Below are 27050 nucleotides of genomic sequence, written 5' to 3'. Positions count from 1 at the left end.
TTTGTTGAGTGTAATATTTCATAGGCTTCATTCATATTTTGTAATTGAAACTGATTTAAAATTAATGAAAATCACCTGAAGGTGCCATGAAGTGAAGTACAGGTATCCTGTGCCAGGATGAACAACAATAGCACGTGGGTCAGCTATGCCAGTTAACAGAGTCTTTCTGTTGGTACCATTAAGCTCAGCAACATCCAAGTGTTTAGCGTGGCGGTCAAGCCAGTACAGTTTCTTGCCTACCCAGTCAATTGCTATTCCTTCCAAACCAAGACTATCGTGTCTAATGATTGCTTCTTTCTCTCCTCCTGCAATAGGTGCTCTGCAAAAAATATCACATAAAAAGATTAGAGAATTATTCTGATCACTTTTTAAATAATATAGCTTCGTGAATTTACCTGAAAATTGTTTTAGCAGTAACATCACAGAAGTAGAGCATTTGTTCAGCGTAATCAGCATCCAGAGCAACAACATTGATAAGATCTTGATGCATCAGGCTATAGTTGGAAGCATCAATAGACATATTTCTAACATAATACTTGTTTGTGAAAACAATCCAAGGTATGATGTTGTCTCTTCTCTTGCAAGTATGCTCGTCAGCAGCACGTTCGTACCAATAATGATTACACTTGCAGTAAAAGCTCCCTGGTGTATTTTGACACTGCTGGCTACACACTTGTGGTGTCTCCATACATTCGTCTATATCTTCACAGGCTTTTCCGTCTTCCAAGAGTCGGTAACCTGGATTACATTCACAATAGTAACTCGTTGGCGTGTCAATACATTTGTGAGCACATTGATTCATTTCCACAACAGCACATTCATCTATGTTACAGTGAGCAGGTTCGTCACTCTCGTCTGCACAATCGGGTTCCTTATTGCAGACTAATTGCATGTCGATACAGTTCCCATTTGCACACATGAAGTCCTTTGGGTTTGGACAGGCCATGTTTTTCACCTTTGGTGCTATAAATGGAAGAAGAAATAATTTAATACGTCATTAAACATTTTGTAAATAAATTCAACGTATCTTCTTAGGTTAATTTATTTCTTAAAGTGAAATCTTATTTTAAGAACTACACGATAATATTATATCACTTACGACATCCATCTTCGTCAGAATGATCACCACAATCGTCCTGACCATCGCAATGAAACTGCTTCCTGATACACTTAAAGTTATGACAAGTGAACTCCTGGCTAGTGCAAGGCTTGTATCTGGAGTTACAGAACTTTCCTTCATCGCTACCATCACCACAGTCATTGTCATGATCACACAACCAATTCTTATTCAAGCAACGACCATTGTCACATGTGAATTGATTGTCAGCACAAGGTGTTGGAGTGGGACAGTGGTGCAAGGTCACATTTTCATCAGCTCCATCTACACAATCTGGGTCCCCATCACACAGCCATTTCTTTGGGATACACTGTGCCCTGTTCCACAGCTTATTCGCAGTACAGGTAAATTCAGTCTCCTCATCACACTTTCTCTCATTGCATTGGTGACGTTCATCCTCATCAGATCTATCTAAACAATCATTATCCCCATCACAGATGTAGATTCTAGGTATACAATTGCCATTATCACAAGTGAACAGATCTCCAAAGCAGGTTCTGCCTTCTGATTGACAATAACCAGGTGGTTCATCACTGCCATCCAGACAATCATCGTCTCCATCACAGTACCAAGTAGCTGGAATGCATCTATGGTTGGGACACCTGAAGGAGCTTTGGGGACAAGTTCTCTGAGCACAGTGCAGTGGATTTTCATCGCTGTTATCCCCACAATCGTTATCCCCATCGCAAAGCCAATACGGCTCCACACATATATTAGTTTTCTCACATTTCAGGTGGTTAGGAGGACACGTGGTATTCCTAGGACAGCGTTCATGGGTCTCATCCGAAGTGACGTTGTCCTTACAGTCGTTAACGCCATTGCAGACCTGTGATTGTGGGATACAACGATAGTTGGCGCAAGTGAATTCTCCAGGAGCGCAAGGAGGATACACACAGCCCTCCTCATCGCTACCATCGCGACAGTCATTCTCATGGTCACATTTCCAAGTTCTGAAGATGCACCTGCCATTGTTACACCTGAACTCATTGGGACTGCACGAATGATAAGAACAATAGTTGGTATCCTCGTCAGAACCATCACCACAGTCGTCGTCACCATCACACGCCCACATTCTTGAAATGCAGCGGCCATTTCTACAGGCAAACTTGCTGGAGTCACAGGTTACGTTCTTAGGAACACACATTCTGTCCTCGTTCACCAGTCTACTGTTGTCGTCACACTTACACTCTGCTGAGCCGTTTATTCCTGGATGACAAGATTGATCACAGCCACCGTTTGAAATATTACAAGGATTTACCTTGCACTGCTGCCTAGCTGCTGAGTAGATATGCAAGTCTCTAGGCGAATCCTCCAAACGTTTCACCAATTCTACCTTATTCGCTCCAGTGTGTTTCTCAGCCCGATATACACCTCTTAGCTGAAGATCCGTCCAGAAAATGTACTCTCCGAAGACTGTTATAGCAAATGGGTATATCGTAGCGGAGACCAAGATCTGACGATTATTTCCATCCAACTCTGAGCGTTCTATCTTCTCCCTAACTGCATCAGTCCAATAGAGCATACGATCTTCATAATCGATTGCCAAGCCACTGGGTTGAGAAAGATCTTTATCTATGATAGCTTTCTTCAAAGAACCTGCCATGGTGGTCCTGAAAATTTTCCCAGATGTTCCAAAGCGACCCCAGTCAGTAAAGTACAAAGATCCATTACAAGGATCGACTACTATGGCTCTAGGTCTATCCACTCTGGCAATCATCACAAGATTCGACCCATCCAGATCCATTGCGTATATACTATTGTTGGAAGAGTCTGTCCAATAAACTTTCTTTTGCGTCCAGTCATAAGAAATGCCCTCAGGATTGATTCCTTTGCTGATCAACGTGTGAATCTCAGAGGAGGAAGGATTATCTGCCTGCATCCAAGCTATCTTGGCCCAAGGCCTGATCTGGGTAAACAATAGCTTCTTGTCCCGATAGTCAAAGTCCACGCCCACTACGTTGGTCAGATTTCCAATCGAGTTAAATGGTACGCTAGTATTCTGTGGGTCTAGACCAATGGCTCTAATTTCTGTCCTCGTAGCGAACACCAGATATTCCTCCATGTTCTCGCAGTTCTTACCATCCGCCGCTAGTTTACCAACCGCACATTCACACTTAAAAGGAACTGCACTTTCTTTAGGCATAGCAAAGCAGAGTTGCGCACAGTCTGCGTTTCCCTCTGACGAACAGGGATTCATTGGATCTGGTGGTTGACTTTTTTGATCGAACATGACAATGTCTCTCAATTTGGGAAGATTCGATCTCACAATCGTTGGCATACTAAAGTCACTTTGTTTGCTAGCCTTGAACACTGTGGCTAGATTTCTATCCACCCAATAGACATAGTCGCCATAAATGGCTACACCCATGGGATTGGGTAAGTTTCGCCTGATAATTTGACGACTTCCTCCGGTGTAAGAAACTTTCTGTATGGTGTCTTGTTTAGAGTCTACCCAATAGACATCGTGTGTATCAGGATCGATTGTTATGTCACGTGGAGTACTGATACCAGAAGTAACTATAGGTGTCCAGTTGCTTCCATCTAAATAAGCCTTACCTAATCGTGGGTACTGCCCATAGTCTATCCAATAGAGATACTTTTTAATGGGATTCACAGCTAATTCCCTAGGGGAATCTGTGGTCTTCTTTACCAACACTTTCCTGTTGCTACCATCTAGCTTGCAAACCTCTACATAATTGTCATGGGGAAACACATTGGTGAAATACATATTACCAGCTACCCAGTCAATAGCGAGACCTCTAATGCCATTTGAACCTATTCCTTGTTTCACAATGTGCTGCAGCTCAGTGCCATTTGGTCTAACGCGGAATATTCCATTCCACATTCCACGATTGAATTCTACCCAGTAAATCCAATTGCCAGCACTGTAGACATCTACATGGAGGATATGGTGACCCACTCCAGCGATTGGTACCATTGCTTCCTTCGCGTCTTTCAGACTGTATCCTCTGGCGACATCCAGTTGGGTAACCACTGCGAAGCTCTTGAAGGGTTCACAGGAAGTGTCGTTGACTTTACGGTACTCCATGCCACAAGCACAGACCCTGGTGCCTCCAGAAGCTGGAAGACAGATCTGTTCACAGCCGCCATTCCTTATAAAACATGGATGATCTCCAGTGACGCGTTTCTTGTAAATTGTCAAAGTTTTCAACTCAGAGTCGTTGTCGATTATTGTAGTAGGATTACTTCCACCAGGTAGGTCTACTCTTTCTATTTTATCGTAACTAGGATCAAGAAGGTATAGCTTATTGTCATGAACAGCAAGTGCTTTCGGTAATGCTATGTTCTCCGACACAATGGTCCTCAGATTTCGTCCATCTGTTGAGATTGCCGTAATTCTGGCTGGGTATAGTGAACTGAAGTAGATAGTCTTGCTAGGTATATCGATCGTGATAGCCTCTGGTCTTCCTACATTATCCACCAAGATGATAGGGTTCGTACCGTCCATGTTTACCCTTCCGATCTTCATCGGGATACCAAAGCTGCCATCATCTACCCAGAATATGTGTCCTTCAAGAGGGTCAACGCACATAGCCTTTGGCTTCGCTACAGACGTCTTATTGCCATCATTGACCAGTACTATCGTTCTATACCTGATCTTACCATCTACTTTTATGGCCTCTATATTGGAAGCATATTTGTTTCCGATGAACAAATTTCTTCCTAACCAATCGAACGCCATCGCAGATGGCGCTCCAACGATACCACTCTCGCCAGTAGGATTGGGGAACTCTGTTCTGTTGCCACCATTATAAGGAGTTGTGTAAATAGTACCATTCTCATCATCGTCATCCTTAGTTTGTAACCAATATATCATTCTTTCCTTTCTGTCGTAGTCTATAAATTTACCTCCTTCGACTCCAACAACAGGAGTTATGTAACCAGTCTTAGTGCTTCCTGGTATCAGGGAGACGTCTACAATTTGAGAACCTCGTAGGACCATCAAATAAGGCATTTCCTCTTCTGTGCACTGTCCATTGTACTGTAACTTGAATCCAACTTGGCATTTACACGTGTATCCTTGCGGGTTAGTTGGAGATAACAGACATAAGTGAGCACAGGTGGCGTTTGCGCAAGGATTCGGAGTGATGGGCTGCAGAGCAGGATGATTTACATGTATCGACAAAGGCTGAGATATCAGGTGAGATACTACTGTTTGGTTCACACCATAGAACTTGTGAGCTGATAATACCCTGTTCAACTGTCTATCTGTCCAATACATGGTATCCTCGAATAAGGTTAAAGAATGAGGATGCAACAGATAATGGGACCCAGCCAGTACTTGAATCCTTTTAGTTCCATCATAAAGACAAGTGTCGATGAAATCAAACTTACTGTCAGCAAAATATATTCGTTTGTTTGCTATATCCAAAGCAAGACCATTTGGCCAATAAATTTTGGTATTAATAATGGTTGATCTATTGGTACCATCCATACCAATTCTTTCAATTCGAGGATTTTCTCCCCAGTCTGTCCAGAAGAGCCATCTTGCTCCAGGACTAGGATCCAGGCACATACCTCTGGGTTGAGTAATGTTTTCTTTTACTAATATCATTCTATTTGTACCTGTTTCCTTGACTACTTCAATGGTGTTCAATTTAGAATCCAACCAATATAGGTTCTGACCTATCCAATCATATGCAAGACCTTCCACCAGATCCAACCCGGTTGAAATCACATCCACAGGATCGCTATTTCTGTCCAATCTAGATATTTTCTTTAGTTTCATGTCTGACCAGAAGATGGTACCTGTGTGCATATTACTAGCAGTTGCAACAACGTTCTCCACGTTGATCGGCACTCTTTCTAATGCTTGCTCTTGTAGATCAGCCACAAGAATAGTATGCCTGTTAGATATGATCAGGAATGCAGCACTGCGATTGAACGCCTTACAAGTATGCTTATCTTTCTCTAAAGTATATCCGTCAACACAGCCACAATAGTAGCCACGTTTAATGTTAACGCAGGTTTGAGAGCAGCGTCCTGGAGGCTCACATTCGTTTACATCCTGGCAATCATAGCCATCCTTGCCAAGCTCTTGTCCTGGAGGACACGTGCATTGTTTTCCAAGAGGTGTCTGGATGCAATGGTAGCTACAGTAAGCCCCTCTGCACTCCTCGAAATCGCATGCTGGTCCCTCATCCGCGCCATTAGGGCAGTCAAACTTGCCATCACAGACGCTGCTTATATTCACGCATCTATCAGTCACGTTCGGACATTTCCATTGCTGCGAGTCGCATTTAAATTCAGGCGCAGTGCAAGCATGCAATTCAGTGTCTTCGTCAGATCCATCGCCACAGTCGTCTTTGCCATCACAGATATACGCCTTGAACACACATTTCTCGTTGCGACACTTGAAAAAACCTGGCTGACAGCCAACCTGGCCGCAAGAGGCCGGCTCGTCAGATCCATCTGGACAATCTGCAGTCCCGTCACAGTACCAGCTTCTTGGAATGCAAATCGCTGAGCTAACACACTGGAATTGTTTGTCAGTGTTACATTGATCCGGTGCTAGGGATGGACAACCTACTTCGTCACTACCGTCGTTGCAATCCGATATGCCATCACATTTGTAAGAGTCAAGAACACACATCTTTTGGTCAGCACACGTGAACTGAGTACTCAAACAAGTGACTGGTGGGCAATCCACCTCATCTTGCTGGTCGAAACAGTCATTGTCACCATCACAGACCCAAGATCGTGGAATGCAATGTCCCGATCTTGGACATGTGAACTGGAAGTAGGAACAAGTCTTCGCCACACAGAATTCTCCCTCATCAGAACTGTCTCCGCAATCATTTTCAGAGTCACACTTCCAGGTATTGGGTATGCATCTATTGTTATCACAGGCGAATTGATTAGCACCGCAAGTTACATTTGGACAATCAGCTTCATCACTGTAATCTCCACAATCGTTCTCAGCATCGCAACGGAAGCTCATGGGAACACATTTACCCGATTTGCATTGGAATTCGTTAGGAGCACAGGTCGGTTTGGTGCAATTTCGCTCGTCGCTGTTGTCCAGACAGTCGTTCTCACCATCACAGACCCAGGCGTGTGCCACGCACCTTTGGTTAGCGCAGGTGAAGTCCCAAGTATTAGGACAGGCTTCTAGAGGTGGTTCAGCTTCCGGATCAGGTGCACAGGTCTTGCCATTCGCTTGAATACGTTCACCGTAAGGGCAGCCACAGACTCTGGTTAACCTAGCAGTTCCGTATCTGTTGGTATTGTTTTGGGGAATAGCGAAGCACAATTTTTCACATCCCCCATTATCGACAGAACAAGGGTGATCCGGTAGAGAAGTCTGAATGTCACGACTGTAAACTTTTACTCCATAAAGCCTGTTTGTTTCAGGTTGACGTACGAGAATAGTCTCTTGCTCCCCAGTTTCCTTATGAAGTCGAATAATGGCATCCAATCGCCAGTCGGTAATGTACATCCACTGTTCATGAATAGCCATGGAGAAGGGATGTCTGATCAGTCTAGAGTTAACTGTCTGCACATCAGTACCATTCAGATTGGAATGTTGCACGTGATCTAGAAGAGCATCGCACCAGTATAATCTGTCTTTCGCGAAATCAATGGCCAAGCCATTGGGCCAGCCCAAGGTTAAATTTTTGAAAACCACTAAGTTGGAACCATCGGTATAAGCTCTGCTGATGTTCGCAGGTCTATCCCACTCAGAGAAGAAGATATATCCCTGGTTAGGATGAATAACAATAGCCCTCGGTCGTTTCAAATTCTTTAGCAATGTTCTGCGGTAAGTGACGTTCCTGGTGCTCAAGACATTCAGTGTTCCTTTTCTGGAATCGATATAGTACAGATTCTTGGCAGCCCAATCAACTGCTAAACCTTCCACACCTTCGTTCTGACTAGCTAACACAACATCCCGGCCTGTACCACTTTGGCGAACTCGATAAATCACATCTTGCAAAACGTCACTGTAATAGATGTACTGATCATGCGCGTCATAGTCGAGACCAACGAATCTGGCTCTCCTAGAAACCACAGGCGAAATAGCATCACTGAATCCTTCCATTACAGGATCCAAAACTCTGCCTTTAATGAATCTTTGCTGTGAGTACATTAAGAACTCCTGGACCAAATTACAATTCCTCTGATCACTGGATAATCTCCAGCCTATATCACAAGCGCATCGGTAGCCTAACCTGTTTTCTTGATCGCTAGCCGCAGTTACTATACACATATGTTGACAGCCACCATTGTTATTCCCGCAAGGATTGGAAACCGTTGGCTGAGTCAGAGGATGCAGAGCCTTTATGGCCTTTGCATCCCTCATTTTGTAGACAGTGTGAATAGTATCACTATCTGTTTTGTCTACGCTCATGATAGCTTGCTTCGTGCCATCTGTCCAGTAAATTTTATTCTCAAAGAGAGTCAGTCTCGTTGGAGACGGTGTCTGTTGCCCCCTAAGCACCATCACTCTGTTTCTTCCAAAATAATCGGCAGTCTCGATATAATCAAGTTGAGAATCACACCAGAAGATTCTTCGAGCAATTACATCCACGGCAATGCCGGATACTTTGTACGCTGCCTCGAAGACGATTGGGAAATCTGCGGTTCCGTCCATGTTTGCCCTTAGAACTTGTTTGTTGTCTGCTATGAACATCAGACCTACTGTGGGGTCCAGACCAATATCCGCTGGATTAGTCAGATTGGAACTTAGTGCGATTCCATGAAATCTTCCATCTAACTCCAGAACATCAATCTTTTGGACTACAGAATCTACTACGTATAATTTCTCTCCTATCCAATCCACCGCGATGGCGACTGGTCCCCATGAACTCGTCAAGTATATAGCAACTCTGGAGCTGGAACCTTCCCCATTTAAGGGTTCTGAATGCACTTTCTTGGTCTTCACATCGCTCCAAAAGAGTAAGTCCCTGGAATAGAAGTAATCCACTCCGCTAGCTCCAGTTGTGTTGACGACAATAGTTCTATCTTCAGCACTAGAAGACATTCTCCAAACTGCTCTTTCTTGAGCAACTAACAGTTCCAGTTTCACGCCAGGATGTTGCTGGGCTCGACACTTGTTGCGTGCCTGCAACGTGAAGCCTGGAGCACAACTGCAGGTGTAGGAACCTTCTGTGTTCTGGCATAATTGCTCACAGAAGCCCCACTCCGAACACTCGTCACGATCTACAGTGAAATGGTAATAAGAAGCTTGTCTAACTTTCTTGTTCATTTACAGAAAGATATTGATGTACCTATGCAAGTCGTTGAATCATTCGCGAGAACCCAGCCTGGAGGACAATAGCAGACTCCTCCTGTGGGAGATGCTCGACATTTGTATCGACACAATAATGAAGTGCATATAACTGATGCTGTAAACAAAGAAAGAAAACAGTTATGGAGTCTCCATTTTCAATTAAATCTTTAGTATGTTGAGCAAAAATCCAATGAAGAGGTAGAGTTATACCTGATCTGAAGATCCATATTTTAGCGTACCAATTAAAACAGAAAAGGAAATAGATATTTTTATCCAAAAACTCATTACAGTGTAACTCATAAGTTTTACACAGAATAACGCAGCACATGTGAAATTCTTTTTATTGATTCCATTGATTATATTACAAATAACCAGACTTTTCTTGCCTATATTACCATGTGTTCCAATTTACAAGCTCACGTAATATTTAATAAATATTACCAACGACTCCTATAAAGGATATATAAAACTTACAACAAGTAGCTTCTTCGTCTGCTTTATCTTCACAATCAGACTTCCCATCACAAATTTGAGACCGATCTATGCAAAGTGGTTTGCCGTCAGGCGATCCTCTAGGACACACGAACTTGTTTGGAGGACAGGCGGTCGTGGTACAGGACTTTTCATCAGATCCATCGTGGCAGTCCTTGTAACCGTCACAGACGTAGGATCTTGGTATGCAAAGTGAATTCGCGCAACGGAACTGGTTGATTGCACAAGGTTGGAAGTCTGAAAGTATCAAACTCTAATAATTCTGCGGTGATTCCCTTGGAATATAATAAATCCCTAATTTCAATAAACTTCTACTCATAAAAGATTCTAAACATAACATTTTCTCTATACACGAAAAATCATTAAAAATAGAAAATTTTTGAATTAGAAACGTCATTAGTCAGAAATTTTTATATACAAAAAATCTCTAGATCTAAAAGATTCTTAGATACAAAAGAAATCCCAGCTTGAAAAATTGTGCGTCTAAAGTAGATAGAAAAATGAAACATACTGCATCCCTCCTCGTCACTATTATCTCCACAGTCGTCCTTGTAATTACATCTAGCTGATTGTTCAATGCAACGCTGCGTGGAATTACACCTGAACTGATCCAACCTACAAGCTGGCTTCGCATTGTTCTCGCATTTCTCTTCATCCCGACCGTTTCGACAGTCTAGGTAGCCGTCACATTTTTTCTCTTTTGGAATGCAAAGCTCTGGTGTCGAACCACCACACCGGAAGTCATCCGGTTGGCATTTCCTGTAATCTTTTCAACGTTTCTAATTAGTAATCTGACTTAGCAATTTTTCTAATCATTTATATGACAGTACGATCAAGTTTTGGAATATTTTTTCTTATTTTTTCTTTCTCTCATATTTTTATGCGCAATCTAACGATCAAGTGAAGCTACATTATCATGCACGTGGTGGTAACGTGCTGATGTGTATCTTCTATCATTAAATATGATTCTATTATATGACTCTATTTGTGCTACATAAGAATTTTATTAGTTTTATCTTGAGGAAAACAAAATTATGCAATTTAAAAAATTAAAAGTTAATTATGCATTATTTTCGTTACTCTTGCTGTGAATATATATTATATCTTTGTATTGAATAATTTTTATAAGTAAACAAATACTCACTGCAACCAGCTTCATCAGTCCCATCAACGCAGTCAACAGTCATGTCACATCTTTGATGGGGAGGTATACAGTAAGTCTTGTTGAAAATGTATTGACCACATGTGATCTGTCCAGCTTCACAGTCTGGTGGTGCTGCAAACAAATTCGTCGATCAATCATTGTCCAATTATCCATCATTTTCGAATATATCAATGACTTTTTGACTAGTGTTTCTCATGAATTAGCTAATTAATAGTAATTATATCATTGCCATGCTGATGTCTTCTTCAATTATTTGCACACTGCAAAAGACACAAAGATAAAACTGATCTAATGCATTGTTATCTGAATGCCATATATTATATGTAGCTTAATTGTCAAGTATTATCATACTAGTTGAGTGGGTAATATTAGCAGAGTCTCAAGAACGAAAAGAAATTACAGAATCACTTTCTTGAAACATCTAGTAGCGATAATTCTAATGAACAGATAATTATTATGAAAAGTTTTATTTTTTGCTTCTCTATCAAATAAAATTTGAAAATATATTTCTCATACTTTGAAGCACTACAAATATCGGACGACTTCCAAATTTTCATTCTAAGAAATAACTACAAATTAAATTATATTAACTTTGATATAAAGGAAGTAGTAGCTTATTTGTTTGCCTACCAGTATGTATTAGCAGCAATAAAATTAACTAATCATCAATTTATAGATTATATAATCCTATACATACCGCTTAGATCACTATGAACAAACTAGTGATTAAAATTCCAAGTACAAAAGAGAATCATGGATTATATAAGAATATCGAATATAATAGCAATTTTTCGTTGAACGTACTTTTTTCTTCAAGTAGCGCCGGAAATGCGCCAAAGAGGATTCGAATCTTCCTCCCGGAAGCGCCAAAATACCGGAAGTACCAGTACTACAATTTTTACATTGAATTTAACCGGACGCGGATTTTACAAGCAACAATTTCAATCTTTCCAAATTAGTTTTAAAAATGCTGGAAATAATTAAAAGAAATCAGCTTTATCAAATTTTGTATAGATATAGCAAATACTTACTGCACGATTGAAATTCATCTTCTGCACTTTCGCAATCTTTTTGGTAATTGCAGACTAAAGTGCTCGGTATGCAGGTGCCGTCTATGCATCTAAAGCTATTGATGCCACAGCCGCTGCCATCAGCTATTAAAAACAAGAAAAGAACAATTATTATTAACCTTCAGACGAATGAAAATAGAAAAAATTCTAGATAATCACGCAGTTTACTGATTTTTCTTAATTTCGAATTTTTTCATTTTCATTTTTCTAATATCTATCCAATGTTCTCCTCAGTTTAATTTTCAGTGCTAAAAAAAAATCCCTAGTCCTCTATAGTTTATCGTTCAATGAAAAATTCATTGGTGTAATAAATAATTTGGCTGTTGATATATCATTGGTTAATTTGTAACGGATAGGTCGTTAAGAATATACAAATTATTTCTAATCTAAAAGTAACGAATTATAACAAAATAGGAATACTCATGACTTAATAACATGATGTATCAGTGGCGTGATGGGTGAAAGGTTCAATGGATGCTGGCAGCTCCATCTCGAGATATATCGAAGTTCCCGCGCGAACGAAACGAGACCCTTTCGAGGAATCGAAAGATGTTCGCGAGAACAGGATGATCAAAATTATAGCGTTCGATTCCTGGATAAACCTGTTTCCATAGATTCATAGATAAGATATGATCTATGGATCTTGATTCTGAACGAAATAAAAGGCCTTTGATATTATGTAATTATACTTCGTAATGAATGTATTCCGCACGAAGTAAAGGAAGTAATCTAGCATAATATCATAAATTAGAGTACATGCTCTCTTTAACTAGAAATAACCAAAAACATAACCAAGAAGTTGAAAAATTTTATAAACGTAATATTGTATGCCACAAACGTTTCAAATATCTCGGCAAAGATATAATTTTATCAATGAAATTGTCTAATATTCTCGTTAATTTGAAATAGTAAAACACAATCATAATAGACATTTTAAAATTTTATGAACTAAATATAATTGTATAAATACGAAATTAAATGAATGTAGGGTAGATGTAATTGAACAACGTAGATATCTAATGTCTTTTTTGAAAAATTTCTAGTTTACTGTATAAATCTAGTGAATATCACTAGAAAAGTTCTTAAAGCGATGAAAGTTGATTTACTGTGTGAAATATTAATGTACGAGATGACAGGTGTGATTAACTTAATTTAACATCGTTTAAGATATCGCTGATGAGGGATTTTGTTTAAATGGATCGCAGTAGAGTATGTCAGAACACCAATTAAGCGCTTGCTACTAACTTTTCTTTAAACTAAAGAGCAGTGGGGATAGAGCAACGCAACGATTTCGAATTTTTTTCATTCAAACGGTTGACTTTCTATGAAATTTGTGGAACAAACGAGACGGGCTTCTCAACACATGAGAACAAGCCCCGTTCCCAATGCATATTGCGTGCGTGCGCGCCATTATAATTACGAGTGCAATTACGAGGGCGCAAATTACAAAATTTTAACATAAGATATTTTCACGACGAATTGCTGCGACGTTATCTAATTCATGTATCTTACTTTCTTTTTATCCTCCATTTTAAGCTTCTTTGATATTCACAAAAGGCAATATTTTTTTATTCAATACACAACGCGTTAATAACAAATAAAAAAGTTACCAGTAATTTCGAACGTTCGAAGCGTATGAAAAATAAATTTAAAAAGGGTAATAAATTTATTCTATAGAATTCCTGCTTGAAACTGTAGCATTCTAGAAAAATTTTCTAAAAATCAAACTTTATTTCACAAAATTCTATACATATACTTTATGAAGTTCAATTCCAGGATAATCCAAATACGCTTCCATTGGATTTCAAATAAAATACCAACAGTAACTAAAAAAAATTACTAGTCCAAAATAGAATATATCAAGAATTCGTTACGGGGCTAAATTTCAATTGAACTAATTAATCGAAGTATTTTTATGGCGTGGGGTAACGAAAAAGGCAACACGAAGAAACAGAAAGAGTATCGCCCATGGATGGGAGATAGAACGGTACCGACTGGCACCGAACAGATAGAATCTCAACGGAATCTAGCTGGAATCGGTTATCTAGCACGTACCTACCTGCCGTATATGTGCATCCTTTCAAGGATAACATCAACAGGATGCTTAGCCTTTCTCGTTCGATGACGTATGCTCAATAATATTGGCTCTTACTGCCACAAAATTACAAGGACACGTCGCCATATAGGACAATTTTTTTGGAACTCCTGTACTAATTAAGGTTAGGATTTAGTGACTGTACTACGACACAGTGTCATTGACCGAGAAATGAGTCCAATAAGATTAATATCAATTTTAAGAAGCGATATTTATAAGTCACACGATAGGAAGTCTAAAACCGACAGATGCAAATATGAGATAAAAAGTATCAATGTTTTCATTTCGCGGCCATATCTGATTCGGAAGAGTTTTATTGTTCCTCGTCACGAAAACAGCGAGAACGTGTTCTTGGCGGAAAAATATACGATGCTTTGCGGAACTAAGAACGACACGTTTCATATAGCAATCGTGTTTTTATAAATATTAAGTAAATTTTCCTGGAATTTCCAGCGAATGCTCGTAGTTTCGACAAATAAAACATTCGATTTACGAGAAATGTTGCTAAACATGGAATAAAACGTCGTTAAACAAACATAGAAGTAATTAAATCCCTAACAAGTTTACAAGACATGGGACATGTACATCACCTCATCTTACTTTTTATTTTCATACGTTGATGCAATTAATGTGTACTTTCATATATCCATGATCCTACTACGCAGAGATTTATGACCATATCGTATTACTGACCTATTCCAACTTCATAATTACTCTACATTCACGACTGTACTTATACCAAATTCAATTTATTTCCTTTGTAATCATTACTCAAATGTGATTCTACATTTATGGTACTTCAAAAGAAAAGAAATGTATTTTTAAATCCTATTCATTATGTTCCATTTCATGTCTATTTCAATATTATAAAAATGACCATACATTATAAAAATAAAAATTCCTTGACATAACTAAAACATAAGTCCCATAAACCTAATCCAATCTAATTCAATTATATTACAGACTCGTATCTATCCTCTATTTTAAATATGCACTATAAGATATCTTTTAACAAGTCGATTGAAAGGCGATGGCAACAGTCCGCTTTTCTGTGTCTCGCGCAGGTTGCGAATTTTCTCATCTCTGTCGGCGTACATCATGAACAGAGGTGTGCTGTATCAGTAACAGGAGTGACGGAGAAGAGCAATGGATCGAACTAAGACAAGTATAGCCAAGGGGGTGACGGGCTGGAGGGGGAGCAGTGCACCGCTCGTACCAGGCGGTGCGCCCTGGTACCGACAGCACGTCGGTAGACTCGGCCAGACTCAGCGAGACTCGATCAGGAATCGTGGAGGAGAGTCGAGGAGGGGAGGAAGCCCAGAGAACTGCACTCGCCTACCTTCGTTCCACGCCACGATCTTTTTTGTACGATCCTCTCGCGACCTTCTCTAACCAAGAGCCTCGGTAGACTTCTATTGAGAAAATTACCAACAAATTTTCGAAAATTAGAACCCTGGGATCATCATTTTCAAAGCTGACTAAAATTAGAAGGATAAAAGCCATCATCCATAGAAACATGGATCAAAATTCGATAATTATGTTTTTAAAAACAACCTTGTGTTGGAATATCTAGTAACCTATCTAATATTTCCAAATTTTTCTCTATTTCATGGTGACTGGATATCAATTTATAAATTCGATCAAAGTAACTCGCAAAATCAATAATTCTGTTTCTAAAGAAAATTATAAATTATCTAGCAGCTTTTCTTACATTCCCAAATTTTTCCCTATATAATTCCTTATTATCCTATTAATCATTATTATTATATATAATTCCGGTTTCACAGTAGATTTGAAGTATCTAATAACTTTTCTAATATTTCTTTTCTTCCTATCCGAGATTCCATGGTTCTGTGTTTACGACCTGCGTGAAAATAGATAAATTCAATCAAGGTATCCCGTAATTATCAAGCTCATCGGTTGGTCGTCCTCGAGGGAACAATTATTCAATTGTCTGGCACAAATGAGATTTTATGTTTATCAGAGTCCATGCTAGAGCGGTCAGCTGGACACATAAAGCATTCATTGTACCAATGCTACAGTCGTAAAGTAGACTGTTTTTACACGTCTGACTTTTACACGTCTCAATGATTAGAAATCACTTTCACCGGCTGTCTGATGTGAACACATATAGCCAGGCGTCTAATTACTCAGGGCTAATCTTGTAACATTGCGAGTACGATCTATAGAAGCACTATTAAGACGGTTTACAATTACAATATATGTAGCTTCCATGGTTTTATTTCTAAGACGCATACAAGTACATCTATGGTGTGGTAATTAAATTAAGGCAGGAGTAACTCCGGTCATGATCTACTTTTTTTAACATGGCGAAGTTGGTGTCAGGAATCTGTCTTAATCTTTAATTGCTGACATAGAGACCTGTTGCTGGCCAGTTGCATTCTTCCTTCCTAATATGAACGTGTTCAATATTTAAAGTCTTACCAAAACTATAGTATACATACCAAAAACATGATATTCGTGCCACGAAAGTTCTTTTTAAATCTCTTTTTCATAATGTAAGCGCCATATTATGAGTTATTTAAATTCGTAATAAATAATCGAGGTTATTATTATACAATGGGTACCAAATATAATATCTTTTATTGTTTCAAGTCAGCTCTCCGCTATTTTTTCGTGACTTCAGCCGTGAAAAGAGCTCGCGAGACATCGACTGTAAAAAAAGGTGGAACATAATGCCGGCTTAATAGCCGGTAATTTGCGTCTACGACGGAATCAAAGAATCTTGACGTGTCATATAACGGATGACCGATAAATACAGCCTTGTCCTGGTTATGTCGTCCAATCTAGATTCCTCATGACCAAACAAAGAAAGAAAGAGAACGATGACCCGAAATATATATACATATATCGAATATTGAAACAAGGTGCGAACGTTCAACCTTAATTCCATGCCACGCTGCACTGTCTTCTCCACTGATGCAATCGCCCTCGGCGTCGATACTAATAAGATTACGTGTTCAAAATTATTTAAGAGATAAATTGGTTACTCAATCTTCAATTTCCATCTGTTACACGATTGATATTCTTTGTCAAATACCTAAAACGTTTTACAAGTATTCTGTATTTTCTTCAAATACCGTAAATCATTCTATCGAAAAAAGTCACTAAACATAGAGGATTCGCAATTGTCATTTAAACTTTACGATTAAGTTCAAAGCATGCGGTGTTTATCGGACCGAATCGTAAATTTTTATGCAGATTGAAGTAATGAATATTAATCACTACTTTTAATTATTTTTAATTTATACAATGAGTTGAAAAAATATTTTAAATCTACAATGGAATTTTATATGTACATAAAAAATTAACTTGACACATGACATTGTGTAGGTTAAGTAATACAAATTTTTCCCCTAGAAGTTAACCCAAATTTAATTTATATGTATTTTAGGATAGAGTTAGGAGTTAGAGTTTATTTTTTCTCTTGAAGGTATTTTGATACTGTACTTTAAATAATATTTAGTAAATGGAAATTTTATAAGGTTTCATAGAAAGCATGCCTTTAAATGGCATTAAATTTGTTTTTCCCACTAGCCGTAGCGTTTATGGTCATGCGATCCTTTTATAAAACTATCGCTAACCTTTTTACCTCGAAAGAAACAAAGATAAAAACGAAACAATAGTTCTTACTTGACTCAATACTTTCGTACGTCGCGCCTGTATTTGGCGCTGTTTTCGAAACTTTCAGGTATCCATGGAGAGAATTACTTTCTCTAGATTAATTAAGTTCACTGTATTCAAAGTAACTTATTCAACTCAATTGTTGTTTCTAGGGAGCCGGTGCTTTATGCAAATTTATATTTTTGTACGTAATAAAAAAAATGATGTTTATACAAAAATTTGTTTCGCCCACTACTACATATTACAGTGAGTACTTATAATGTATTTACTATGTGCATTTCTGCATCTTAAAATTTCCCATAAATCCATGAAAATCCACAATTTTAATCATTTTAAATAAAGCATTCCCTTATGAGGGCGACAAACAATTTTGTCGAACTTCATGGGTTTTTACATAGGTGTCGTCCTATGTGAAATCTACTTATCTACAGTAGCGATTTTTAATTTTTACACGATTGAAAGAACAGTCAAAAATTGAAACTCTGTACTTAATTATTTTTGAGGTTAATACGTGAGAGATGATAAATATTTTGTAATATTTATAACTACGTTACGGATTTTCATACATTCATGGGAAATTTAAAGGCGTCAAAATATGTATGCTATCCAAAGTAGAGTATTTATTAGAATACTTGGTAAATGAAGTAAACTTCTATTTAAATTCCATTTCTTTAGTTATATTCGCAAAAACATATAAATGCCTCAAAATCAACCATCTATTTATAACTTATTTCTTTCTCAAGTGTATAGGTTAAAGTGGATAATAAATATAAGAAATGACCCGAGGGGTTGAAAAGTGGTCGCGTAGCAAATAGAATATTGTGAACGGTGCTTAAAGAAGCTCCCTTCACCCGCGGTATTAATCGAACATTCGTCTCTCCGTGGCCTTGTAGACACGTACTACAAGTACAGTAGGTATGAGTCGAACGGTTGAATGGCACACCTATTTACGTGCGTCTCGATTGCCTACCAGTCGCCATCGTTCGTTGATCCGACTTGCTCAATTCACTCAGAACTTTCGGCTTGTAATACTAGACCAACGTCTATTCATCAGCATAACCTAACCTTAATGAAAATTTCCCAATAAAAATCCTACAAAGCACAATATTTTTCTAATTCTTTTTATCACATTATTTATACCATTTATACCATTAAACTACTTAAATTTTTGTTTGCCTTCGAACAGTATCATTAGGTTATAGACAACTATGATAACTTATGTCAGGTCGTCAGAATTTAAATTATTTAATTTTATTGTATATTAAATTAAATGAAGTTAAATTAAATCAAAAATTCCCAAAAATAAATAATCTAATCTTAGATTGCTATAGTTTCCACTGACCCAATGATACCAGTTAAGGGTTAAACTTGTTTTTTTTTTTATTAATTCTGTAAATTATTAATAAGTTCCATAATTAGTTCTAAGATATTACTGAACAGCATACAGCATTACGTGAATGATTTCTAATATTTCAGTTGCAATGGTTGCATAAGGGGTTCAGTATTATCGATAATAATCGTTGTGGATAAAAAAGAACACGGACAAACTCTCGAGATGGCTTTGTTTCAAGCAATGAGGGTTTATTGTATGCCCGTTCCAATTTCAACCATCATAGCGCACCGCGGTGCACTTCCTTTCGTTAGAGCCGATTCCGCTTTATAAAGCCGACATCGTCAGCCTTCGATGTGCACCGCGCGTTTCTCCTCGCTAAAATATAAACTGCACAATGCAACCTATTCTCTAGCCTGACACGATTAAATCAATTTCTTTCTAATAAACTAATAAGATTGAGGTTAGGTTTCCACTAGTCATTTCTCTTCGTCTATTCATCAGTAGCTTATCCTTCATTAAAATTATGATATAATAAAATAGTATAAATACTTCAAATGCAATATGCTGGTATATATTATAGTATTGTATTATAGTGTATTATATTATATATATATAAAGTTAGATGAACAAAAGAAATAACAATGAATGTACAATTTCAAATTAAATTTTGAAACCGTTCATTTGACCTGGTAATGTTAGTGTTAAGTTAGTATAGCAGTATTATTATAGTCAATATATTGAAACGTATGATATAACATGATACCAATGTAAATATTTTTAATGTAATATAGTAATATATATTGTAATACTCTTCTGTAATTATACAACATATATACATTGGTATTATATTACAGAGTGTTATAGTATAATAGAATATGCGATTGCAGTAGACTTTTGAAAAACATGGTTACTCGTAAATTAGAAAGGAGGAGTGATCCAATGGAGTCTCTAGGGTCGAGGAAAGAAAAGCCAAGAATCTTGAATAGACAACGCGAGGCCCGGCATTCGCATTCTTTCTCGTTGATATTCTTCGATCGTGGCTCGATGCGCCTTCCTAAAGGTTTCCAGGTCGTCCGCCACAATTCACATTTACGATGACTCTGGTTAAGTTCTATAATAGCTGCCCCTATCCCTTTTTACTGTACGATTTTTCAGTCTACAGCTTAAAGTCATTATTTTCGTAGATAAATATAATAACGATTACGAGCTATTTTCTTTTCAGCAAGGCCAGAAAAAAGATAACTTTTAGGATAATTCTTCCATGACAGTCGCCATTATCGTGAAAGTTCGGCTCAGAGTACAAAACGAAACACAAAGCGCGCCAAACGGAGATATCCAAAGCTGTTCTACATTATCGACTCTATCGCCTTTTCACGTACTATCGTTTCTTCCTATTTTATCCTTTTCACGCAATTGTTGTACCGTGTGGGGCTAGGTTAACGAATGAAATTGAATCGTGGCGGTTATTAAATCGTCAAAGTTGAGTTCAATTAGCGGACGATGAGGATAAACACTCAAGTGTTCCCAGAATAATCGGATGTATCCGTTGTATGCAATACATATATATATATATATATATATATATATATATATATATATATATACAATAGTATACTGAAAGTTGACATAAAGAGAAAATAATAGATAAATCAACTGGTCGAGGCATACTAGCTTTGCATGCTGACATTAAGAATTGCAATTCAGTCAACGGCACTCCAGAATCGCTAGATCCGAGCTCTCTCATAATCCCATGGGTGAAAGTTGCAGTTTCCCACGCGATCGACCTGTGGACGAATCAATGGGATCTCCTGTACTTTTATCCTCTTTGTCTGTGCACTTATTCAATCGTTCATTCAACCTTGTATTTACTTACTTATCGCGCGCATAACCTATCCATCAATTATATATAACATGCACTAATCACCGATTTATCATTTAGCTTGGCTTTAATTGATCGGTTACTCGTTCAGATAAGAATGCATTTACTGTAATTGAACGTTCTGCTTAATTACCGTATGCCCATAAATATCGGAGTATGTAAGTATTATCATTCCAAGTAACGTAGCTATGTAAAAAAACATCGATCATAGGTGTAGAATACAATTTTTCTTTTAATTTATCGTTCCCGCGGAAATTATGTTTCGAAATGGGCGCGCGATGCGCGACTGGTGGTCAATAATCGACTGTACGCGCACATAGCCTGAATTTTTAAATGCCTTCTATTCGAAAATGCGTTGCCGACGAAAAAACTTCGTTCCACAAATTCGTCTCGCTATTTCACGTGGGATCATCTGTGCAGTGGTTTCAATTATATACCATGACGAGTTTCTTATGAGACACAAAAACATCGTCGGAGATCGTCTTACGAGAGTTAACCTCTCTCACCGGTTTCCGAAAGACCGGCAATCGCGAGGCCGATATCGCAACACGCGAACCGTGCACCAGGGACATAGAAACAAAGAAACAAAGACGGAGAGAAAGAGAAGGAAAGGAAGGAAGGTGTAGAGAAGGCAGAAGGAGAACGTAGAATCGGGGAGGCATGGTCCCGCTATCCGGTCGGCCGCTAGGCCGAGGTCAATGAACCTCGATCCGCCTACCGACTTTACCTGCCAGCCTCAAACCTGCCAACCTGGCTCGGCTCCGTAGGTATCGGCCAGGATATTTCGCCTACGACAGCTTCGCTACGAAACATTTCCTGCGCGAGTTGCCACGAAATCACCGCGACAGTCCTCCATAACGAGACTTCATTGCATCTAAATTATATCTAAATATTATACACAAATAGGTTAGATTAATTCATATAAAACTTCAATGCTTAGAATTTTTAATTTGATGGGGCAGTATCGTCAATATTGTGCTCTAATCAATTGTTAGATACATTGAAAATAAAGATACTTGATACGACATTTGTGTTCATAAATTGTATTAATTAACAATGTTATTGGGTCATAGGTTTTATAATAAAAATATCAAAATTTTGTTATTGTTTTAAATTTGGAAAGAATACCACTGATAGATGAAGGGGGTTAAAAGCAAATCTTTAATGTACAGGTTATTTTAAAAGAAACTATACACGGAGATACTAATAATAATAATTTCATTAAATATTGTTGGATTTTAGAAATGACAATTTTCATAAATCTAGAAGAATTAAGTGAAATAATTCATTGGGAAAGTACATTGAATCATGTGGATTTTATTTTGATGAGAAGTGACAGATACAAGAAGTGACTTTGGGGTAGAATCAATTTTTTATAAATACGGAGATACTAAACAACACCATTTCACTGAATAAATTTCTCGAACTCTTAGTTTTTACCCAGAGTGGAGAGTAATTCGCAATGGCACACTTTACACGGCTGAGAGCATAGCCATATACCGATTTAAACGTTTTATTGTTGGTAAAAATACGAGACTTAAACAGAACCGACTTTTTCATAATGAACAATAATTACGATCTTTATAAATTCTCTCGAAAATGTTAAACTTGATCCGCTTTAATACGAAGAACCTGTCACAAGTTCACACAGTCCATCGACCGTGAACTGGAAAGGCTCGAAAAAAGAACGCTAAAGCAAATATAATCGTTATGGCTTCGCACATGCCATATACACATATACATCTATACTACTAGTAGCAACGTCTATGCACTAAATATTAGAGAAGCGTGCTACGCCACAGTTAAACTTCGCGCCCACTGTTACCAATTGTCATTTACAATTTTATAATTCTCTATATAATATGCTCTTATTCTGTACAAAGTATTAATTTCCCTAATAAAGGTCCCTAGAAAAATAGGATGGTGATATTTAAAAATTACTCTCTGAGAAATTTAGGTAGAAAAAATAAATATAGAAAACAACTATGAATATGTAGAATATATGATATTACCAACATACATGTACAGTATCTAAAATAAATATTCCCTATATATGTTATATTTTTGTTATTTACATATTTTATGTATCCATAATTTCTTATACCTAACACTTTTGTCTAATCATAAAGAAGTCAAGCTTTCAAAAGAATAATTGAATTTTTGATTACATTTTTTATAAAAAGTAATATTTGTATATTTATGTATGTGAATATGTGCAAAACTTGATTAATGACTCAGACGAATATTATTAAAACCTAGATTCATATAATGCTCACTGTTACGATTATTATTAACCGGCTATCGACAGTTACCGATACTTTATGACTACGACTGGTAGTAACGGTTTTTACGACATAGAAGACATAGAAGGCATATAGTTTAAGTATATATTGAAGAATGAACTGATTGTAGTAGCTTCAAACATCTATTCAATCAAGTAGTCGTTTATATGTGACACAACTTATACGTGAAACGTAATAACTAAAGGTTATTAAAAATAAAACAGAAGAAGGAAGTATCACAAAATCCCTTCTAGGGATTTCTAAAAAATATTTTCACTAATCTAAATGTACTAGCGTCCCAACTTAGACGCGCTTCGTTTTTTTCTTTGAGGTCAAAGGAAACGATGTTTCCTGAATACACAAGAGGATAGCGGTACATCGATGGAAAATCATTAAATTCACGATCGCTGAAGAACCTCGACTAAATTATTTGATTAGAAAATGCCAGTTAATTTTACAGCAAAAAAAAGGTATCTAGAACAAAAAGCACTCGTTTGGTCTGATTCTAAAAAAGGAATTATTTGAAAGGCTAATTAAAGATTTCTATTGGTCTAATTAAACATAATTTAAATAAGAGTATTTTACATTAATGAAGGATGTTTCTTAGCCAGTGATTTATTAACTGGTATTGCGTGCTATTCGTATTTTATTGTTATCCAGGCTGGTAGATGCTCGTGCACGATGCGCGTGCAGTTATTAGCACGAGAAAAAGAAGTAGCACGAATCAGTGGGTCGATGAAACCCAAGCACCTTGCACTCGAGAGTTGTCTGAGTTTGTAAGCTCTAATTCCTTCCTTCTTCTTCCAAAGAAGGAGAAAGTTCCTCCTCTGTTGTAGATACATACCTCGCTTTAATCTTAATCTTTGTACGATAATATATGAATGAAGAAAAATGTATTTAATTTTGATAATTATTTTCATTATGAAAACAAAATTAAACGCATCGCGTTTCATCTATTATATTTTTAAAGAAACTGAAGTCAGATGCATCGTGTCTCATCTATTACTTTTATAATGAAAATGATATTAAACGCATTGCGTTTCATCTGTTGGGAACGAGTTCAATTCTTGTTTGGAAATGCTTATTTGCCACAGTCATTACGTTACTGGAATACGATTGGCGCATTTTCTAGAAAGATAAAACGTACTTACGTATTTATTCTCTCTTAGTGATACAACGCAAAATCACTATATTAATAGACGCTTGTCTAATGCTTATCTAATAAATAATATTGCATTCTAAAATTTCAGTATAATTGACGTAAACGAGAGAATAACACTATTTTAAGTTCAATATGTCAAGGTGATATGTATATCTGGTCATTAAGATTTTCAATAAAAAAGTATTCCGTTGTCTAGAAATAAAAAATAAACCTTGTCAGTAATAATCTTGATCAATAGTCGTGAGAAATACCAATTATAAACTCTATTTTGTTGGCGGTGTTCTGATTACTGAAATTGAATAATGTGCAATTTTTCACAAAGTTTATTATATATATTATTTATATATTTCGCGGTATTATAGTTAGCAAAATTGGATACGAAAATACCAAAATTTTAATTAGATAATTTATAGTCACTAGACTTCAACTTTTAAAGTATTATTAAAATTTCAGTCGAAAAATCTGTTGGTCCAGCTACCGTTAATTCGCTTCCCAGAACACGGAAAGATATATACGTTGGTCTCGTGGTGCGTGTTGAAATACAATATGGCGATCATACAAAACGGAATCAAGTTACTCAGATACACAACTATACGGATCTTTTTTCATATTTTCAGGTCTTTGGGTAGTTCACTGATCTTCTGGAATACAAAACACAATCCCATGCATACATCACATTTCTTTGTATCTGGAATTTAATTTCAAAAGCCATAAAAGAAAGTTTTAATTAAACTAATGATTTAACCTATAGAAATATGTAAGACAAGTGTACGATTAAGACGTTCTAATGTAGTGATACACTTTTCATTGATCTTTAAATTCAATTATCTGGCTACAAAGGTTTTCAACTGACCTCAGCCGATTTATCATTTATCATTTATTCGAAATTGACGTTTAACCTCTCAAGGCCGGGGCATTTAAATCCACGATTCGCACCAATGTGTTATCGGTTCCGGTAGGCGCGGTAGATCTACATATGTATGCAGACCGATGCTTTTTTTATTCATTTACAGAAGCTACAGAGAAGGTTTTTTTCCTAGAAGAAATCTAATGAACCGAAATAATATTATACCAATTTACAAGTTCGTACTTCATCTTATCATTTACCATAAATAAAAATAAGTATAAAAGTAAAAAAAAAATGTAAGTCTCAATGAAGTTTCGTTAAATACAGCTTGTTTACATAAATATTAATTGCGATTTTTTACTAAATAATGTATGTATTGTAATATAATAAATAAAACTTAAATATATAATATTAGTACTAGTTCGATTAAAGTTCATTGATACTTCCACTATCTATCCACTTACGTTTTGTCCTTGACTCTACATAGAATATTTCCACAGGGTTCTTATGCATATAGAGCCTTGTACTTAATTAAACTGGGATTACATTGGTTCAGTAACTTTCCAGTCCAGTGATCCAATCCAGCATTGAATCGTAACAAGAATAACGTAGACAGTATTTTCATTTCAGTACAGTACCGTCATTCCAGTGAACAATCCAGTCCAACGACTGTATTGAAAGTTTTCAATCGACTGTTCATCCCCATTATTACTGGAAACATATAGACGACCTAATCCAGTACTGGCTGAAATGTAGTAATGTATCTAATTTAACACTTCAAGAATGTAAACATTGATCGATTTCTAGTCAATCAACTGAAATATAATCGTTTGATCCAGCGACTGGACTAATGTAAACGCAGCTTTATTATTGGTTAACAAATTTAATGAAAATAAAATAAAGATCTAGCAATAATGATAACTTTTGTTGTACGTTCGCAAAGTAGTTCAATTTACTAACAGTGATGTATAGTGACACCAAATGGAGATGGACCAAGATGGCGGCCGATTACGAGATTTTAGAGTATAACTCTGCTAAGAAGGAAAATTTTCGTGAAACATTATAAAACAAAGCTTAGAAGAAGCTCAAGGTATGGGAGTCCTCGAGAATTCGGAGCATTCTCCTTCGTCGTGTTTACTACGAGTTCGAAAAACCGGTTTTTCTCTCTCCACAAAACTTGGACCTGTGCGAATGGCGCATTAGATGCAGCGCGTCACGGTAGCCCTCGATCGTATCGATCATTCGATCGTTCAAGTGAGTACTTAGTAAAATCTAATTAGATATAATCAATCCAAGGAAGGAAAGAAAAATCCAAAAAGGAAGGAAAATCTCACCGATAGAGTAGCATTTCAAAATCTCCAGATTTTTCCGTTGTCATTTGAAATAAGTAATTACTAATTTATAATAATCTCAATTTGTCTGTTGAAATCATACAGCTATATTTTACGGTTTGTTGAACAAATTTCACGTGAAATCATCGAATAGAAACGGAGGAGCTTGTGTAGAACTAGCACGTCGTTCGGTTCTCAAAAAAATCACGATCGGTTTACACGCAAACTAAGGCTACAAGTGGAACCGGTTTCGTAAAGATTGCGTGGCCACACAGCATTCATCTGTGTTTATTTCGTTTGCGGCAACGATCATCGGACTGTGTTCGTTGCCTTCCGGACGGATTAGAGAATAAGAAAACGCGTCGAAACGTCCAAGACAGT

The 27050-nt window shown here is 37.3% G+C and overlaps 1 protein-coding gene across 1 annotated transcript in view; it reads right to left on the bottom strand.

Moving 5' to 3' along the window:
- The window catches only part of mgl (low-density lipoprotein receptor-related protein megalin), a 38365-nt gene that overhangs the window by 6860 nt on the left and 4455 nt on the right, over positions 1–27050 (bottom strand). Inside the window, exons 2-9 of the mRNA XM_069130113.1 lie at positions 12057–12179; positions 11005–11136; positions 10372–10626; positions 9843–10097; positions 9367–9483; positions 1100–9298; positions 396–963; positions 76–319 (exon numbers count right to left, since the gene is read on the bottom strand). Coding sequence (XP_068986214.1) covers positions 76–319; positions 396–963; positions 1100–9298; positions 9367–9483; positions 9843–10097; positions 10372–10626; positions 11005–11136; positions 12057–12179 — 9893 coding nt within the window. The remainder of the gene's footprint in view (positions 1–75; positions 320–395; positions 964–1099; positions 9299–9366; positions 9484–9842; positions 10098–10371; positions 10627–11004; positions 11137–12056; positions 12180–27050) is intronic.

This window comes from Bombus flavifrons, chromosome 16, assembly GCF_040668555.2.
Source record: "Bombus flavifrons isolate JBK064 chromosome 16, iyBomFlav1_principal, whole genome shotgun sequence".
NCBI classification, from domain to species: domain Eukaryota; kingdom Metazoa; phylum Arthropoda; class Insecta; order Hymenoptera; family Apidae; genus Bombus; species Bombus flavifrons.
Note: the sequence above shows the minus strand (reverse complement) of the source record. Positions and strands in the feature narration are given on the sequence as shown.